General features: G+C 35.0%; 1 protein-coding gene across 1 annotated transcript in view; it reads left to right on the top strand.

Annotated features, from left to right (window-relative positions):
- Positions 1-22,098, top strand: part of LOC105203629 (rap guanine nucleotide exchange factor 2) — a 140,179-nt gene that overhangs the window by 24,102 nt on the left and 93,979 nt on the right. The window contains exons 2-4 of the mRNA XM_039456586.1: positions 8,388-8,832; positions 14,811-14,938; positions 17,689-17,772. Coding sequence (XP_039312520.1) covers positions 8,764-8,832; positions 14,811-14,938; positions 17,689-17,772 — 281 coding nt within the window. The 5' untranslated portion in view covers positions 8,388-8,763. The remainder of the gene's footprint in view (positions 1-8,387; positions 8,833-14,810; positions 14,939-17,688; positions 17,773-22,098) is intronic.

Below are 22,098 nucleotides of genomic sequence, written 5' to 3'. Positions count from 1 at the left end.
TATATTTTGTAATCTATTTGACTATGTAGACACGAATCTAGGTGAATTGGCTCGGTTTATTATTCCACGTGAGAAGATTTCTTCCGCTTTATAAATACAACAGTTGCTGACAAGTTTGCAAAATTAGTAAAATTAGAAAAAATAAATTCTCCCCCTTTTAGAATGAACTCTGTCGATTTTGTTAAATGAAATATGGAATGAAAGTTTTCAGAAATAAATGGCATTTATGATTGAATTTTTTTGTGCGATAAAATTATTGTAAAAAAAGAAATGAATTATTGCCATTTACTTGTATCGCACAAATTACTCTGCAAAAAGTGAGGAAAGAAATTATACACGTTGACCATTTTATAAAATTACGATTGGATATCATACGTACGTAATAGATGTCGTTTGATAGAGCGACTAAATTAATCGAACAATACCGAACTAAATTTTATATTCTTGATTGCTATTTTAATAACTTCGCTTCCGTCTCCATTTCTCTTCCTCTTTCTGATTTTGTTTCGTTCAAACTTAATATTAAAGTGCGCTGAATATTAAATTTGCTTTTATTGAGGAGAGTCGCATTCGCACATGCACACACACACTCACGCATACGCGAACTAAATGTTTTGTCGCTGCAACACGCGAGGGAAGGCAAAGGCAAATTAATAGAATGTTATATAAAAAAAAGTGCGTAGATAAGTGAGCGGGGGACGATCCGGTCATTTAATGAGGATGTACGCGTATTATGGCGGCGTAGGTCGCACGTCGCGTTCTAATCATGTTGTGGGGCATGTTAGCGGCGTTAATAATGGCAACGGTAGCGCGGATGTAACAACGTTGACGACGGCACGAACGCGGGAGTAGGCCAAGGATTTTCAGAGCGGCCGATCATTGAGACTGATTTGTCGAAGATGTCTGATAGCCTCATTAAAATAAACGGCAAAAAAAGTTGAATGTGCTGTATCTCGTGTTTGCGATCGACTTCAATTTCTGTCTCTGTTCATAAAATGGAAGCGTAGGAAATGTTATTCAAAAACGCATCACATGAAAAATTTTATAAAAAATTATTCTAACTATTGATCTGCGAGTTGTGTTACAAATGTCTCTCAAGCTGTGTCACAAATGTCATGTGTGTGTGTGTGTATGTGTATGTGTTAATAATAAATTCTATTATATCGTACATTTAAATTAAATTGTTACACTTCAATATTCACTGTTGTTTATTCATTTTCAATTTGTATTCAAATATTATATTCATGATTTCTCTCTTATCGATCTTTTTGATTAAAATCGTTATTATAAAGTATCAGTTTACATAATATTTTTGCATAGAAATCTCGTTAATGCGTTAAAAATTTTGTAAATATATGTTAACTATTTATCACGACAAATACGTTTTTGAATATGGATATACACGTGCGATATATATCGATGTATATCGCATGTAGATATTAGGAGACTGCAGTGAAAAATATACGTATGCGAAAAAGGCAACGATCAATAACAGACATCTGATACTGGACTACCAAGCGTCTTTCAAGAAGTCGTAGTTGACACATGACCGATACTCAATTTTCTTAGAAGAACTTTATATGATTGATAACCTTTTGACAACCATAGGGTTTTTTTTTTTTTTTTTAAGAGTAACCAAGTAGCCAATGAACGAATATACGCGCGATCGATGACATAGAAGTTATAGACACAAAACCCGATGTAGAAAAAGGAGGTCACGCGCGAAAAGCAGCGATATAAATTGTAATCGATTGTTTCACGACACAAAAGGACAGTGTCACCAAATACATCACCCTGATCCGCCATTATTCGGACGTTTATGTTCTTTTGCGCCGTGTTGCATGAAGCTGTCAAAGAGAGAAACATACGTTGGACAAGCCAGTGCGAGATGAAGGGTATTCTGCAGCAGCGTGTCGCGCTTTTAACAGACGACCCTTTGTGATATCGTACACTGTCCGAAACATCGCCGTCAGCATATCTGGATCCAATCTAGCTCGTTCGAACATCGGAGCGCAAGTGACAAACGGACGGCGAACGCTGTTTATCTCGTTCTAATCGCGCCTGTTTTGAGATACAATTGTAATAATAGATCTCTTGGGACTGCCATCGAATTACGAGATCGATACGTGCATGATAAAGTTTCGTGTCTGAATCTATTGGGTTGATGCAAATGTCTTGACTCTTTTTGGCGTTGCTCCTGTTACAGCGTGTCAATATTGGCAGATACTACGGCGAGTTATACATTAAAAAGGTCACACGTCAGTAATCGTTTATAACAAAAAGTTGACTACTCGAGTTATTTACAGTGTTAATATGTGTCAGCGAAATTGAATCTAAAAAAAGAGTACTTGTCCTCGATTATAATGTACAGGTCTTCGATCTTACAACGCATAACAATGGTACACGCTGTAAGAACCATTTCTAATAATTTGAAAAATTTACAATGTTTTTTACACATTTACGATTTTTATTCCCTTTCGAAATTTGTACATTATAATTGTACGTAGATATTTTTTTAGGATGTATAGGACATTTCTCAATATTTTAAGAAAATTATGAAATTTTAATGATTGTTTTTATATTGCATTTGAAAGTAATAGAAAAAATTTAGCGGCGTTTTTTATTTGGATAAATAGTTATTTCAATAAGAATATGTGCTTTAATGAAAATATAGTTAATGATGAAATAATGAAAAAAATCTGAATTTTTTATTTAACTACTTTAAATATTTAAAATGATTTATGTAAAATTTCATTGCGATGATCAGTTGTGTAAAATAAACAAAATATTTAGTTATTTATAAAATAATTAAACAATAATAAATAAAATAATTAAACATAAATAAGTAATAATAATAATAATAATAATAATAATAATAAAACAAACAATCGCAATAAAACTTTGTATAAATCATCTTGAATATTTACACGAAAAAAATTGAGATTCTCCTTAATGTTGTAAAAAATGTAATTTTTAATAACAAATAAATAAACTGTAAAAATATGTTACTAAATAAAAATACAATCTTATATAATTTTCATATGCACATAGTTTATTTGAAGTGTTAATATTAAACACATTTCTAAATTTTATTTACTTTGCAGGTATATCCGATGTATTCTTAAACTCATTTTTGCCAATACAAAATATCGTTGTAAATAACTCAAATGACACCAACATCTTTATAGATAGCTCTTGACGTTATCTATCCAACAATATACAATTCGTCATAGTATTTGTCAGTGTTGACATACTGTAACACACACAAAAGTACCACCATCTCTTTAAAAAGGATAAAAACTTTTGTACTCATCTAGCAATTGTCGCAGATTAATTTGGTGAATTTTTTTCTTCTATAGACAGCCTAAAAAGTGCTTGCAACGTTCTTTCGAATAACCCCTCGATTTACTCGCTTGGCGTTCATATACGTATGTACACTTTCCAAGCAACGGTAAGCGCGTGCTTCATTCTCGATTCCAGTTCCCGTTCCATTTCTGCAACGCGTCCACCTGCAAGCACTCGCGCATTTTGTTTCGCGATGGTCACGGCACGTTTACGCTTACATACGGTGAATCCGCACGGTCTCAACGATCAGCGGTTCGGATTACCTCGAATATCTTACCGTAGAGTGTAACTTTTCAAACAGCCTTAGAATTGTGGCCGCGATATTTTCACCGTACGTTTAGCACGCGATACCGCTGTTACGATTCTCGCTTTGCGGGAACACGAGTCTTATATTAGGCGAAGAAGAGTTATGCTTACCGCGAAACGCGCGCTGAGGAAATGAGAGTGAGTTATAGTAACGGCGGAAAAATTATTAGTTTGATAATTATGCTTGATCTGTCATCGGAACTTCAACTAGTAGCGCGCGATATTAATTAATTATTTTCGCAATAACATGGTGAAAAGAAACATCTTATTTAAAATAAGACAAATGCAAACGATTTTCTTGTTTTAGAATTTGAAATGTCATCAATATTTTTATAACTTGGAATGGTGGTTTAATATATAAAAATTGTTCTGTAACTGTCGGAAAAATAAAAAGGAATTAATGTGCATTTACCTTTAAGTACTATTTTTCCAAATGATAATGATAAAGCTAATACTTAATATGTATTTAATATCGAAAATTAAATAGCTTTTTTTGCGATAAATCTTAATCAAATCTTTATTAAAGAAATTTATTGTAGATGTTCTAGAGAAGCAATTACTAAAATTTTGTTTAAAAATATTCTTTATAAAAAAGAGAAGATTGTTTATTTCCATGTTTACTCTGAAATGATTTCTGTATACATTTACATATTATATTTTCACGTGAAATTTATTTCTATGATAATTTTAAATTCATATATTCGATTCAACTTTGTCGGGTGAAACAAAGGTTAAATACGGTTAATACGCTATCGTGTATGGCGATGTGATCCGAAATTATGTAAGCAGGGCATCCGATATTAGAAGGCAGAGTATTTACCACAGGTCTCATTTCACATAGGAAGGCGGCTTTACGAACTGCCCCATATACCGAGGATATTTTTATCGATGAGTCGCGTTTACATGCGCGGCCGAAGACAGATTTGACTCTTGGACCAACGCGTTGTCTAGGAAAAAGCATAGCGCTGTAAACAGGCCGTGACGCACTCTTTAATAACAGTTATGATCCTTTTATCATTGATTGAAATTATTAGATGATAAAGATAATTCGCGACTGTTAGAGAAATAAACTGCATCTGTGTTAAGGATGTGTGGGACATAGTCCTTGCAAAGTAAATAAAATTTCAAAATATGTTTAACATTTCAAATAAATTATATATGTGAGAGTTATGTGAATAGTATTATATTTTATTTAATAACATATTTTTATAGTTTTGTTATTAAAAATTAAATAATTTTTTACAACATTAAGCAAAATCTCAATTTTTTGTGTACTTTAAGTATTCAAGATGATTTATACAAAGTTTTATTGTTTGTTTAGTTATTTCGTAAATAAATAAATAAATAAATTTGGTTTATTTTACAGATTTGATCTTTGGATCGTAATGAAACTTTACATAAATTATCTTGAATATTTAAAGTAGTTAAATAAAAAAATTTAAATTTTTTTATATTATTTCTCATTTCATTATTTCATGATTAATTATATTTTCATTAGAGTACACGTTTAGTTCTTATTAAAACAATTTTTTATTCAGATAGACAAATGTCGTCAAATTTTTCTTCTACTACTTTCAGATGCAATAAAAAACAATCTGTAATTTTTCATAATTTTCTTAATAATTTGAGAAATGTGCTACACATCCTTAACGTGCTACCTCATTTGAGCATCTCATCATAGATATTATTGAAAATCAAATTATAATTACAATTCCATCGCGTTGCAACCGCATCACGTAGTTAATTTCATAGAATCAGATTTTTCGCAAATCCCGTCGTTGACATGTCGTTCGATATATCATAGTCGCTCGGTTTTTCTACGGCCGGTCGTAATGACTCGTAACGGTGAATCATCACCTGTTCACATCGACAGATCGGACTCATCGCGCCACAATGTTGCATTGCGGCATTTGGATTTCCGCGCCACGCCCGCCAGGTTATTATCAGCTTGTAGATTTTTACAGGTTATTGATAACAGTCGTTCATAACGACGGGCGACCTATATGCGAAGCCAAGTTCGCGAACACTTGACAATAACTCATTACGGATCCTCTGTTGTTCAATACGGCATCAATCCGCCCATCCCCTGCCGTCAATTACGGATCGTTACGTGTTGGCTCGACGGTCGATGATCGAGCGCGATTAGTAAATTGATATACGCCTGCACACCCGCGTGCCCCTTTTGTTTAACGGCGTTTCGCTTCGTGGTGCATAGGCGAGTCGTGAACGAGACGCGGACTCAGCGAGTTTCTTTCACGAAGGGGAGAAAGAAAGAGCCGGTCGGCCCTCGGGCGAGAAAAGAAGAAGAAGAAGAAGAAGAATACGAAGACGACGACGATGAAGAGGGAAAAACAAGTAGTACGAAGCTAAACAGAAACGATCCGCAAGGCCGGCGAAGCTCCGCTCTTCTTCTTACTCTACCCTGTCTTGCCAGCTCCTTCGAGATGTTCCTTCGCTCGCATACGGCTTTTATTCCTAATAGATTGCTTTCTCTCCCTTCAACATTCGCGTATGAAAGTTTACGCAACGCGGAAGCCTGTAAATAAGTTTCGGCATACGCGCAATTCAAATGATAATTTGTTTATCCCGTCGAAGGAAATCCCGTTGAATGATGCATTGAGTGGCTCGAAGACTTTCTTTAGAAATGAATATAATATGCCTCTGAGAGATATTGCTATCATCGTGTGAAAGAAATGGGGACAGATTACATTTAATAATTTGTTAGTCGTCTGCGAGCAAATATAATAGAATGCGGTGTAACTCTCGATTCTTCTTTTTTTGGAACTTGCCTCGGTGTATAATGAAATACCTTAGAACCTTGAACCGTTCTGCTGGTAGATAATGGGTTTAATGCTCAGAAAATATTCTGGACGGAATCGATAGGTGAACAGCAGAATAATGTATGAATATCGGAAGAATCATTTCGACGGCGCGGCTATGTAATTCTTTTTTTAGGTAAGATGTAAGATTGTAGGTGAATGAAGGAAATACACGAAACCACCAGACTGAGATACGACTGAATATATTCGAGGTCGTGATCGATCTGCCTTGTCCGCGTCCGACGAGCAGTTATTTTTGTCTCCTTTCAATCAAGAAGCGAAGTCTCCCACTTGTTCTTAGTCATTTAAAAGTCGCTGGTCCGCACGTCTAGAGTTTATTTTTTGCCCGTAGCCAAATGGATACCAATCGGCACAAAAATCTGAATTTTATGCAAAAATCTAAAGCGATTGCGAGCGATGTCACGCACGGGCGTGATGTAAAAACTTTAAATTAAATATGTCGCTGTCGTAAGCGTAATCAGATAAATTCTCAAGTGCCTACGATTCAATCGAAGCGAGACCCAGTCCCGTTCCTTAAGGATCAAGAACCTCTAAAATACGTTGTCGGGTTCATGGGTGCTGAACGCAGCGCCGAGAGGACTTGCACGACCTCGACTTACCGCTTTCAAGGTAGTTAAGGTACGTGTTTCGCGTGACGTTACTTATCCAAGGTCGGAAGATGGCTTCGGAAATTGAAGATCGCGTAATTCTCTCGTTCTTTGTGTTTCGTAAAAAATGATTTTTGGAATTGATAGAATCTTGGTTCCCCCTTCCGCAGACTTATATAACACGTAATATACTTTTTTTATTCTATTGTGTTGTGTAATGTAAAGTTCGAGTTACTCATTTTATTCGTTTATCATATGATTCATTCTTTATTTGTTGCGTGTATAAATTTTTTCACGAATATAGCTCTTGTCTTTTATTTAGATTATCTTAGCTCTTTAAGAACAATTTATTGCATATAATAGAAATTTGTATTATTTTACTACAGATGTACACTAAGAGAAAGAATTATTAAATTTCAAGTAGATATTAGTTTCAATAATTGCAATAAAATATTTACTTTTACGAAACGTAAATATTTATTCAAACAATTATTGTTAAATTAAATTATTGGTTCTTGTAGTAAATGAATATTTATCTATTGTAAATTTAGTACATTCGTACTAAATAAATATTTTATTGCAACTATTCAAACAAATATTTATTATAATTTAGCAATTTTTTTCCTCATTGTATAAATACATACGTATTTTTCCATACATTTAAATTAACGTTTCATTACACATAATTTGGCTTAATATCGGAAAGACTTGTGCAGTTAATTATTATTAGTCGTTTAAATATCTTCAATATGACAAGTGAGTTTATAAGCATATTTATCGCGAATTACTTACAAAGAGATAAGATTATTAATTCACGTGTCAACGCGATGTTCCCAAGTACTGCGCAAGCAGACGTAATTTCTACTGATCTTCCTCCGGCCGTGAAGGAGTTAAAGGTCAGCATGCTGACGTTTCCAGTTTGGTCGATACGTGTTGCATCTGCAGGTGCACCTTAACGAGCGACTTCCGATTCACGACGTTTATAATTCTACCTGCGTGTCTCGCGATTCGTAACGGTGCTTCTTATCGTCATTGAGAAATTCATATCCGCACGGAAGAGATTAATCGTATTTTCCACACCAAGGAGAAAGCTCGTTAATCATTTTCTTAAGAAAGTTATCTTAAGAAAGCTTATGCTTATTTAAAATTTATAGAAAAAACATCGGATAAAAGAAAAGAAAAGAAAATGAAGAAGAATTGATTGTTCGGCATAAAATGATACATTTATTTTTGTAAAATCGCAAACAACATGTCGAATTACGATTGATTAAATTTTCACTTACATTTTTTATCTGTCTTTTTGTTGCAGAAATCCGCATACGATCGACGAAATCGAGGGACACATTGTGGCTGTTAGATATGCCGAAGATTCGCCAAGGTATCTTTCCGCGAAGATATTTCGCGTTTTCCGTGACTCTAAAGTTTACGTGTCGCGTGTGATATCGATGATAATATCCGGAAAGATAATATCGTGAAAGAATGCAACGTGTCTTATAAAGACTGATAAGATGATAGAACGACTCGTCTCGGTTGACGCGGTGTCGCGCGTGCATCATTGAAAATCGAGGATCGTCCCTCCGATCGGGGGTGGCGGCGATGTTTAGGAACGAGTATTTAAGCAAGACACGGAACTACGCGAGAGCTGTTAAGAAAAGGACCGTGAAGGAATAGTCTTACGGGCTATTATGACGGACTACTTGGATCCACATTTCGTTCGGGCTCTCTGCCGTGATCCAGAAAGGCGAACCCTTCAGGTGAGTAAATAACGTTTAGTTCCTAATTCTCGAGAGATTTCTTTGAGGAACTCGGCTCGAATGTAGACACTCGTAGATTTTGCGAACAATTTTAAAAGTATACAGTTTATTTATTCGATATTTGTTCTACGAACGTAGCAGAATTATGCGCTGAGAAAAAAAATTGTTAATTTGGCTAAATTTGTCAACATGATTAAATTTTTTTTCAGTTCAAGTATTTATGTATTTAAATGTATATGTAGTTAAGTTAAATGTATAAATGCTTAAACTGAAGTTCAAATCTTTTATCTATTTAGTTGTAAGTCAAACGATGAATGAACTTGAACTGAAATATTTACTTAATCGATTTGAAAAATCTAGTCAAGTTAACAACTTTTTTCTCAATGCGTTTATAAGTTGTATGATCGCATGACTCTATACACGCATACTTCGAAATCTATAAAAGGCGTACATTCACAATGTAAAGGTTAAAGAGCATCGTCATCTTGAGGCAATGCTATCTGAACTTTTCAAACTGCCAACCTTCTGTTAATTTTACGTAATCGAGATAACATTCTTCGTATGGATCTTCCGTAGAATTTTAACTATTAGCTATTTTATATTTATCGAAAAAAAAGAATACGATAAAATTATCAAATGCCAATGAAATTAGTTTTCGAGAGAGCTTTTTAGCAATATATGAAACAAAACGTATTTTTATTATAATTTACTGGTTTGCAGCAAATATATTTGATAATAGAATAGTGTAAATTTAGGGTATTTATGTATTTATGAAAGCATTCTTCTATTTTTAGTAAATAATAGATCTTTTTGGTACAAACTTTGTACCGCAAATGTATGTCAAAAGTTTGCGAAAAATATACGAATCGTACTTGTTTGAAAAGTATTATAGTCAGAGTCTGTTTCGTTTCTCTGAGTTTCAATTAATGATTTGTCTTTTGGACTTTTTAATCGAGTCGCGGAACGAAGCATATTGAGTCTTCTTTAATTTCTTTCTCTTTTATACTTGATTTATCATCATTCTTTTTCCTGTAAATCAATTGTCGCGTATTGAATGTGTAATGCAGTGTATTGCACACGTCTGTATGTCGCGTGGTGAAGTACAGTTTGATATAGATACACGTGACGGTATTGCAACCGAGATTTGTTTTCGTTAAATATTTGCTTTGGTTGGATTCCGTGTTACCTGTATTTGGAATTTTTGATCATTTAGGACAACAAAGATCTATTATTTGTAATATTCGAATCGTAACACACACTAGCATTCTATTCTCCAGAGGCAACAAATAGAACGATATTTTCCGTGCCGAATGAAAACGTTGAATGTGTCTTCTGGCATCGGCATCTACTGATAAATTAGTAATCCGTATCCGTAAGAAATGCATCAACGGTACATGAAGAATGCTTCCGATGGAACACGTGCATCGTAGATCGTGTAGACCGATAATGGTCTTAGAAAGTATAACAGCAATATATTCTTTACACTGCTAGGCCGTGAACATCTTAGATAGCATATATGCGTGCGACTGTAGTACAAAGAGAAAGAACACTCTCTTAATTATGAGGTCGGATCTCTGAGAACATCTGATACAAACGCAAACAAATTTTTAAACGCACGTAGCGTTTCTTGAGATTAGAATGAAGATTAAAATGCATTCTTTTTTCTTTAAGAAAAATTTTTTATAAATTTTTCAGAAGGAAACGAGCGATGTTTCTAATTAAACAAATGCTGAACGAAAAGCAGATATATATTTCTTTTTATTATTTTTCTGGTTGATACAGTAGAATGCTAATTATCCACAATAGCAGATCAAAGTTTTCGGTCTTGTATAAAGCTCGTTTTATCGGAACGCGAAAATCAATAATTTGTCGTGTTTATACTAATTATTATATCATTGTCACGACTTGCACGATGCTGATCATTATACTTTCTAAGCGAGTTTCGACAACACGTTACGCCATCGTTAATGATCCGAGAAGATTCTTCGCTAGTATCGTTCTCGATCAGTGAATTACTTCATATACATATATAATCTTTTCGTATTTTTCGCAAGAAAAGCTATTTCGTAAGCTAAATTCGACTAATTAACCTTTTTTATATATAAAAAAAAAATATTTCTCTATTTATTATTATTTGTTCCTGTTAGTGTAGACATAGTACCTGATTGTTTCATACTTTTTCTCTTGACGGTGTTAGAGACATTAAAATGTTGTTGTTCAAATATCGATTAGTTTGATGTCTGAATGGATCTGAAGATTGTTGCCTCAGGACAGCGACGGGTGCGAAAGGGTCAATTGATAAAGTGCTAAGTGAATCTTAGAAAGAATGTCACGAAAGAGAGCAAGATGAAAAGAATTTTATAATAAAATCATTTTATAATAAAATATTTTTTAATGTATCGCGTTCCTAAAATTTTTCTAGATTTTATTGAAACAATTCGATATAATCACAAGCTCTATACATGTCTTCGTTATATTCAATTGCTCAGTTCATCTCAAATCGCGTATTCTCCGTTTATGTCGGCGACACGACGAAACAATTGTTATTCAAATAACACGTTTTATCTCTGCATGCTTGCGTAAAGAGAAGTTGAAGATAATTTATAGTCTCAGAAATGCTTCATACGAAGAAAAAGGAGCGATAAGATACAATGCGCCTTATGCGCGTCTCTTTTCTCGAGACATTGCTGCATAGTATAAAAATTTCGGAGATAGCTCTGATTGTACATACATACGTAGACGACGACGGCGTCGCGTCTCATAAAATGTGCATAACTTCGTAACAGTCGCGAACTTGGCTCACGATGGACGACACTCTTGACGGCAACAATAATTCAGATTTACGTCCGGCGAGTGGGCTCCCCTCAAAATCTCACGGGACACGAGTTTGCGCATCGTACGCTTCGTACGCGAAGGCTGTCCGGCGTTCGCTCCACTTTTCGTGTGAAAAAAGGAAGAAATGAGTCCGAGATCGCGCGCACTGGCAAAGCCGAGCGAGAGTCCGTTCCCTTTTCCGCGTGCGAAACGTTCTCAGATACAGCGGCGTCTCTTCGAGATACTTAGGCGTACACGCTCGCATATTTATAATCTCGTTTGGGCTCCCTTGGGAGTTTGTCGCGCTACGATCTGCGCCACATCTGGCGGCACTTAATTCCAGTTTTATAAATCCTCCCGAGTTCCCTCGCGTCGTGATACGCGGCGATTCTGTGCAGTTGAGATAGCAGACCTCAAGTTGAAGGTTAAAACGTAACTATGTGAATTGCATGCAACAATTATATAATTATTACTTCTCGAAGGGGAAACTCAATTATGGAAAAGGAAAAATCAATTATGGACAGAACTTTGATATACATACGTTAATCATTGCGGTTAATTTTTGTTAATGCTACTGAGAGGACTTTGTAACGTCGTAACGCTGTGCTAACACAAATATATAGATTATTAATTTTTACATCTTTTCTCGTTTATTTCGATTTATTGTAATCACTCAAAGAAGTTATGTTTAAATCGATAAGATCCGGTTCAAGCATACAATATCAGTTGCGACACTCGTTCTTAATGTTTGTATATAAATTCTAATGTATAATAAAAATAATTTAACTCGTGATTAAAGAGTAAAACTAATTAACAGTCGTTATTTAACCTTTTTGATTTAAACAAATAATTTTTTAATTCGAAGCAATTGCTGATAGAAATGTAAGAAGAAATAATTTAGTTGTTTTTGTTTTGAAAATATATCTTTCATTAAAAAAAAATTGCGTTGCACAACTATTTCTTGAATTTTAATAAAGAAAACAAAAAATTTCTTCAAATAAAAAAAAAAATTCTTTAACCGTAGCACTGTAAAAATTTGTTTTATTTAAATATTTTTTAATTCAAAGAAACTTTTCTTGTACATTTTGTTCTTTAATCACGTGCTAAATTATTTTTATTATATTAGAATTTATATACAAACATTAAGAACGAGTTTGTGGTGTAAAACTAAGCGCTTATTGTATAATTTGAATTAATAACTTATTTTAGCATGATTTACACTTTCTTTTATGGTATCAGTTCATTAATTGGGCCGACCACATTTTTATTTTTCTTAAAGCTTTTGCTTGTATAAATACTATCTATAAATAAACAAGGACATCTATAGTACACACGGTACAATATTTCGAGATAAACGTGACCGAAGCTTGTGCAGAAAGCAATTGCAATTTACTGCAGTGAAAGCAAAAATCAGGTGTACTGGAAATCGCTTTTGCCGCCGCTGTAGATATACGCATACACCGCGCTTGTTTCAAACATGGGCCGCATAATTCGTTCATAATCGCACGGGAAAATGTAATTATCGCGGTGAGAGACATTTTCGAAATTAGCCGAGCGAAAATTGGTATCGCCGCGCGTTTCGAGTCGAAAGCGACGCTTCGGATCAGTAGGTGCGCCGTTCTCGCGTGGCATAACGCTGATTGCGGTCGGCGTTCGCAAACAACCCAGACAAAACGGCGCCGACGAGAGTTCGTCCTGGAGTTGGAAACGCGCGCACGTCCCGTCGGGATAGATGGATGGATAGGCAGGTTCGATCAGCGATCCAGCGTGAAATTGTGCGACGACCCCACACGCGTACCTAACAAGGATGACTCGAGGGTAATTAGATTTGCGACAATTTGGTATACGGATCAAAGTTGCTACGCGTGAACGTTAGCCTTATTGCGACTCATAGTCAGTCAATATATACAAAGTGTATATAGCGCGAGTTTGAATCGTTAACTTCGCCGTCTGCTACTTGCAATTTTCAATCTCAAAGAACAATGGATAAAACGGGTCGATTTTGACCATCAAAGTGGCAAATAAAAACGATATGTTTTTTTTTGTCTTTGAACTGCCGAATCTTATTCTAATTTTTGAACAATTTTGATTCGTCTGGTAAGTTTTGAAACCGGCATATGAAACAATTAAGTATTTAATATCGTAAATTATTATTATTATTGAACTTTACAAACGTAGTAATTTTTTATTTTTTTGATAGTGATACAATGCTCTTATCTCTAATAGATCTTCTTGATAAAGGAATTATTTATAAAACAAAGGCTAAAACAATTATTAATACTCAAAGACGTTATCGATGGGAATTATTTGAGAGCATTGTTCATTACGTCTTTCAAGAACTTTCTTCCGGGGTATTTTGTATTCTGTTGTAATATTTTACTATTGTATTCCATTGTAGTTTTACTATAGCACTACTGGAAATTGTAAGATTCCTGCAAAAAAATTTTAAGCAGCAAGATCCCCTTACATAAAGCCTTCTTCATTTGTATTGCTTGCATGTAGTGTAGTTTTCACTTAATATTTTTTATTTTATTATAGTTTTACAAAACATTTTTATTATATTATAATTTTATTAACATAAAACCGTTTCCATAATATCGTCTTATATATTTAATAGAGCTTTAGGTGCTAGTTTTAATACTTTCCTAACAAATGAAAAGTAATTGTGCTTAATTTGAATACTTAACGGATAATATTTATAAACTATTAAGTACTTAAATTATAGCAGTGATACATTTATTAAGAATCATAGTAGACATCAGATGTGGAAGTTAGAAATGTGCAAACCAGCTTCTATCGAACATGAAACGGAAATAGCGTACGGCCAATGTACGATGTTTGTTTTCTTAATCGCGCGAATTTGTAGATCACTTTTATACACCGATTTACTGCTGTTACTGATCCACTGGCCAACGATTTCCGTTGCGTGCCCTACATTACCAATAAATAGATCGCACTGCGAGGTAATGACGCAAAATTGGGTTCGTGACGATTACTAGCTCGCTATTGTAATTTGCTGTTAAAGTTAACGCGACGGTCGTCGCGGAAAACGTGCGCGATCGATTAGGAAACACATGTGCAGCACAGTTGCGGTTTTGCATCCGAGCGGGATTTCTTCGAACTCGAGCGTCACATGCATTACTTTGTTTTTCGTTCTGTTCCAGGACCTGCAGATCATATACTATGGGCTACTGGGTTTGGAGGCGTTGCGTCCGTGCAGAGACTCTGTTCTCCGTGGACTTTGCAAAATCGTACGTTACGAGAGACACCATGCGAACCATGTCCTCTATTAGTAAGTATCACATCTTGGCCATATCGTGGAAAACATGAAATCGTTGTGCATAAAATGTCAGATTTGCAGCGACGATTTTCAATCAATTTTGGAGAAAATAAAAAAAGCATATGTACCAATGCAATTAAAAAGATTTTTTAAAATCTTGTTAACATCGAATATTAGTTTTTTACATCAATGATTTTTGGTCGATTTTCGAAGAAACAAAAAAGTATTTGGTGTAAAAAATAATTCTAAAAAACAAAAATGTTTTAATAAAAACGTATTGTAATTTAAAAGTTTACAAAAATTTTTGTGAAAATTGAAGCACACTTTTGTAAAAGAAAAAAAAAACACTTTATTTATGATCCAAAGTTTCGTTATTGTGAAACTTTACTTAGGATATATAAACTGGGAGCATTGCCAGTTATTGATTTCTTTATTTACCAGAATTTCTATTTGTGTTTTATTTTAAAATTAGCACAACTGATATTTTTGGTTTAAAAGGACTGATTCAATCGGATATAGGACAAGATGTTTTTATCTTAAAAATGAATATTGAAATTGTAGTGTCAATTTAATTTGAGAATAAATTAAAAATTAGGAGAATTCAGATTGAATTATATAAGAGCTAAACATGTCAAACGCATTCGTGATCGAAAATGAGAGTCGCGGATCTCATTACGTGTACGTTTAAACATTTTATTGTTTTCAAAAAAGGGTAAACTTTAAAATCAACTTTAACATTTTTTCGTTTGTTTTAGATGTTAATTATTGAAATCGCGGAATGAAATACGTATGTGTCATTGTGTCTAAATCCATAAACGCTTGAACGAGTATTAAAAATTTTCGAATAAAATCTTATTCGAAATATTAGTTATAATTTTGAGTATACTTGAGAAAAATTTAGGAAAATTTTAAGATATCATTTCAAGCTCAATGAAATAATTTATAAATGGAAATATCTCCTTGTGTGTGTAACGTACGCAATCGTACCATCTGCAAAATGTCACGACTATTATCATGTGCGAAATGTGATTGAAATGCACGCATTGTATGTACCGTATGTAACTTGAGTCTCGAAGAAACCTTCTTTACCAACAGTATGGTAACGCCGCAAAATCTTCTTATCGAGTCGCGATATTCTTGTGTATCGTAGGAGATGAAACTTACACACTCCCAATAGATGTCGCTACTAGTTTCATTATTCATTTACAAGAAAGATGTATGGCGCGTGAATCGTCAAGTATTTATAATAGCTACTGGAAACGAATGGTAAGGATAGAATAATTAAATATCCATCGTTCATTGATTTAGACGTGCTACGCGATCATATTTTTTTTTTCAAATAAAAGAAGTAGGATGCAGAATGCATGCAAAGATGTATACCCAAGGAGTTTGATTCTGTCCATGGGAAAATTTTTCAAACTGAGAAGTCGCTATCTTTCTATATACTTACAGTTCATGATTAACGTAACGACCAATAAGCTCTAATTGTTTCATTAATCATGAACTACGAGTATGTAGAAAGTGGTGACTTCTCTTTGGAAAATTTTCCCCATGGACAGAATCAAAGTCCTTGGGTGTACACACATGGAATTTTAATGTACATAATTTTGAGAAACTGTTTCATTATTATATGCGGTATGTCTTGTCTACGCGATTCTTGGGCAATGTGATCAATTTAAATATTCAAATGCTATAATTAATCGCGGGTTACTAAACGAATGATTCCCTAATCAATAATCGTTACATTTTGTTACCTAATAATAGAAATAATTGGGGTAGCTATAAAAAGAAAGAAGAAGAAGGTACACCTTCTTCTTTATTATATTTCTAGATTAGGTTAAGTTCCAAAATGTTCTTTCCGAGGAAAATTTTACTCGAAATGTGGGCGAGTTTTTTTATTCATCAATTGATCAATCGCATTATACAAAAGTGAATGTTGTTCTGTAAAAGCTGCATTTGAGCATAATGAGATTGATCAATCGATTAATTAAACTTACCTTATATAGCACACCTTAACATATACTATATTATATCGAGTAAAATTTTCCTCAGTGAGGGAGTGTTGCTCTAAAAAGAAATTTTTGCGAGAAAGGTATATATAATTAATCGAAGCGAGAGTTTTCTCAACGAGGAATTTAATCCGCGAGCAGTCCAACGAGAACCATTAAAGTAATATTTTGAAATGTTTATTTCATATGTACATTTTTTGAACGTTAAAAAAAATAATTGTATATATATTTCAAAAAGATTTGATACGTGAAAAGATTATTTGATACCTTTTTTAAAACACTGAAATGTTGAAATGTTCTAAAAACATTATTTTCAAGCTGTGATCGTAGCTTGTTCATATAGCACACGACAATAAATATGACATATGTATTTGTGAACACGTTATATATTATTGAATATATCGTAATAACAGACATCAAGCAAGTTATATTACATCTGTTATTAAATTTTCTCAGTATAATCTCAACAATGTAAACTCAACAGATATTATATTACATTTACATTATTGAGTGCAAAATTTCAACATGTGATGAAACTGACGATTAATGTCGACTGGGATATTTATTATTTTATGCTTATTGGAAGTAAATTAATCGATTTTTGTTATTAATATCTTTAGCGATTTTTTTTATGAACACTCTTCTCTTAAACTTCACGTCTAAACAATTTTTCTACATTCTGTTTTTTTAAAATAAATTTTATCGATAATGTATATACATCGAAAGCAAAGTTATATTATACGCAATTTTCAGCACCGGCGAGTTGGCTACAAGTTGGTACATACTTCTCTCCGGCTCCGTGTTCATCGACGGATCCATGTTCCTTCCCCGTTCAAGGTAAGGCCATATAAATTTAATAACCATAAGTATTTTTATTTTTGTCTCACGAGAGACAGAAAATCTTTTCTTCTGCGTGGAACGGTGTTATCTCTCGTTCCCATTTTTTTTTCTACAGTCAGAATCGCCACGTGAAAAACGTGAGAAAGCACGATGAACTTTCTCTTGACGTATGTGCGTTTAATTGACTTTTTAATTATTCGTCGTTATTCTGGTCTCACCGCGCGAGAGCCAAAATAGGGAGAAAAGGTCGCGTGTATTTCTAGATATTCAACTGACATTTCCGTAAAACCAGAGGTATTCTTAATGTGATACAAGTCGCATAATCATGAGGGAATGTTGTGGAGATTTGTTTTCTACGAAAACGCTCGCTGTAGACATTTGTACGATGCACGAAATGGTAGCGTGCTTTATTGCGGTCAGATCTCCGTATGCGTGGCATCCTTCCAACAATATGACGTCGTCGTATCCTTTTCCTTTTTTGCTTTCTAATATCGTACCGAATGCGTTTTACGCGAGGAATTCAGAATTGATCGTAATACGTACGTAGGAGCTTCGTGTGGATACCGGGTGTGTCTGTACCAACTGCGCCAATATCGTTTTTCTGGATATCTTTAGTGAAATCTTTGAAAGAGAGGTCGGACTGTCTTTTGCTTTTGTCTCTTGTCCTTTATTAAAAAATCTTCAGTATTTGTTTCGCGTGCAAAAAGTTACTTCAGTTGTTTCAAATCAGAAATTGTTTTTTTGTAGAGCCGTGAAATTTATAAAAATGAATCGAAATGTGAGTCATTAATATGTATTTGCTCAATTTAACCCTTTGTTGCACTTTTTTTTTTAGTGAATATAATTCTGTGAAACTTGTTACCCGAGAGTTTTTTTGAGGTTGCCGATTACTAATTCAGTGTGAAACATACAAAATTCAAAATCGCGAATCCAATGTGGCAACAACAGTTTTAAAATAAAATTTTATATTTTTGACAGCGTAATCAGAGACCTCGAAAACATCTGAATAACAAGTTTCAAACGAATTCGATCAATTTAGACAATTTTATTCGCATATTGAACTTTTGACTTTGAATTCATAATCAGTGAGAATCACTGAAAAACCTCTAGATAGTGATCTTGAAGTGTAGGTTATTAATTTGTACAAGCAAATTTAATCATTGAAAATTTTTATTCTTACATTTATTAATAACATATTATTTATTTAATATATGCTTCTAAAAGTTGATTTATTAGTTAAAGGAAACTTTTAGTAATCCAGCAATACCAAACACGTGCTAAGGGAATACGCAAAACAATTAATTTATTGATAAAACAAACTTGGATAATAGGTGTAACTCCCAGAGCTACACCGTGCAGCAAAGGGTTAATGGGAGAAAGTTATAAAATCAATCTGTATCTTCACTTCACAAAATATGATATTGTTTACTTATAATACAACAATAATATAAAACGTATAACCGTTAGATTGAAATTACCTCGAACATTATAGAAAACTACAAGTTCGCTTTTCGAAACTTTGTACATAATGAAACGTCTCATTATCACTGTTCTCCCGCATTAAACTCGACGAGCAGAGTTATAATGAGCGTATAAAACTTATCGTCGCGTTTAGGGATGTTCGTCCTAATGCAACTCGGTAGCTAATGGAGTAATGGCCGTGTAATTCGTGCACACGTTATTTCGAGGCACACAGCGTATGCCGCATGCAGATGCAAAGCGCTCGTAAATTGGCTTCTCCGTCAGGGTTACGGTCACAATTTTCCCTCTCAGAATCCCGCTCAGCCGCGGAAATTCTCATTAATCTTGCAATTCTGACGTACGCAGGAAGCGGTTAAATTCGGACCACTTTTTTCGAATTTTTGGCATCGTTTATTTATTCGATTGTAACGATTCCTCGTTCATGTATAGAGAGATTTAAATGAATAATTTTTCTTCCTTTTACACGAATGACGAATATCACGCATACATTCAATTTTTATATAGATTTACGGAATGAAAAAATGTTCAATCCGTCAACGTGAAACGCAGGCATATCTTGTCTATGATCACTGACGGTTCAAATCTCGAAACTCTGGCAGCGTACATTGATTTAAAAAAAAAAAATCTAAATTTGTAAAAATGATCTGTGTAGAGAATTCAGATGTTGAACGTGATAAATAGGAACTGAAAAAAAAAGGTTAAATGTAAATGATATTGTTTAAAAAGATAAGCTGGAACTTCCGTGTTAAGCGTACGGCGGACTGTGATATAACAAAATCGATGTTTTATTTTGTTTCTTCCGCTTAAAGAGGCTGCTTAAGCGGAAGGCACACGCTCGTGCACGATGGGCGCTCTTCTTTACTGGCGCGCGATGCCGCTCGCGGAAAAAAAGGGAATGTGGAGCGCTTATTATCCGCGGCCATCACACGCTCGGTTGCCGCTTGGTGGAACGGGACGCTCTTTCGCGTTGCATGCGTCCGATGTGCATAGACGACGGGCAACGACGACGACAGAGACGCGGCTGACCGCGCGCGCGAGTACTATCATAAGAGAAGCGCCCGATTCCAACAAATTAATCTACGACCGTTTTAATGCGCCGTTTCCTCGTTCTCCCATTTTCCTCCCCCCTCCCAGGCTTCCTGGGTCCTCCCAATGATAGAGCGAACGTGACGTCGCTCTAGCGTGTCTGCGAGATCGCGATGCATTTCCGAGGGGAGGAAATGTCTAGGCGACGTTCCGTGCACGGCGGGCGAGTATGTGTGCGGGTGCATTTCCACCTTGGCTAGAGGAAAGGGAGAGAGGGAGATACGTTTCACGGTGCAAACGAGGGCCGCAGCGCTCTGGCTGGCGTCCCATGGATTGCATCGGCGTTCCCCTTCCTCCGTTCTCCGGTTTGCACGTAAAAATCTGTCGGCGAAACGTGGGGCGTGGTTACGTGGGAGAGAACCTTCTCCTCTCGTTCCCTTCGGGGCCTCCCCTTACTTCTCCTGCACTTCCTCACCCCTATCTATCTCTCTTTCTCATTTTAACTCCGCTCTTTCCCACCGTCTCCGTGGCTTGCCCTTTCTCCATCGCTCCTTTATTATCCGTCTCCTTCCCATTACCGGTGTCACCATTTCTCGCCTCTCTGACTCTCCGCGATGACGAAATGACACTTCTCACTTAATCTCACGTCTTTTTCTTCCTGCCTATGTGCTCATTCGTTTTGCATTGTGTCTACTTTTTTTTTTCATTTATTCATCTTGCATGCAATGCTCTAAGAAACTTGCATAGTAATCCTAAGACATACAATATAAACTCCATTAATCTTTTCCAAATTTTAATTTACTATTTCCGTGATAAATCTGACGCATTTCTATAACTTTTTTTTTAACTGCATTATTCAATTATAATTTCAACATTTTATTTGTTTCTTTTTTTTCCTGCCACTCCTTCGTAATATTTATGCTATTTAATACTCCTTAATTCCCATTGTACGTCCTCTCTTTCTCTTGCCTGTTTTTCTCTCCTACTCCGCAGCCTCTCATTTCATTAACCTCCTCTTTGTCGTTCGTGTCGAAAATTTACGAACTCGCCCGAAAGGTACTTCGGTATAAATGGCAGAGAAGAGATCGGCCAGGTTAAAGAGGATGAAAGGGGAGAGACGAGGACATCCTACTTAAAGCGAGTAGTCTGGTGCGACAGAGACGATGTCAGAGACCGAGAGAGAGCAAGAGAGAGAAAGAAGGATAAAGAGCATCGATAAAGTGAGAAAGGCTGTATGTGCAGTGCTGTATGCACTACCCATGTGATCTATACCGTAGATACCCAGTTTCTTAATTTAATTATGAAATAATAATTAGTAAAACACGAAATATTTTATCTGGTGAACTCTCGTAGTTGTTGAAATTGATTTTATTTTCTATAATTATCTCATTACGTTTCTCGTATTCCATGAACTAGAATATTTTAATTACGATAGTTAACGATATATCGTTTCAAACGGGACACGTGGAATTTTATCAGTTCTGATTTTGTATTAATTATCATTCGAGTTTAATTATTACAATTTCTTTTTTATCACTGTATTCACCAATATATATGCTAACATTTCGACTTTATGAATGTCAAGTCCTGCATTACGAATGAGATATAACTCGCCCTATAATGTCACATCAACGCAATTTGAATCGGTCAACTGATATAAAAACACACGTAACACGATCGCTATAATATAACATCGACTCAATTTTAATTGGCGTGTCACATCGAGTAAACTGCGCCATACAATGCACTGCGTGGCAAGCAGCTCGAAAAGCGTTAGTCAAAATAAAATTGTATTATGTCGATGAAACTTTTTGT

The sequence above is a fragment of the Solenopsis invicta genome, chromosome 1, assembly GCF_016802725.1.
Source record: "Solenopsis invicta isolate M01_SB chromosome 1, UNIL_Sinv_3.0, whole genome shotgun sequence".
Classification (NCBI taxonomy): Eukaryota; Metazoa; Arthropoda; class Insecta; order Hymenoptera; family Formicidae; genus Solenopsis; species Solenopsis invicta.
The sequence above is the reverse complement of the archived record's forward strand: the minus strand, read 5'-3'. Positions and strand labels throughout refer to the sequence as shown.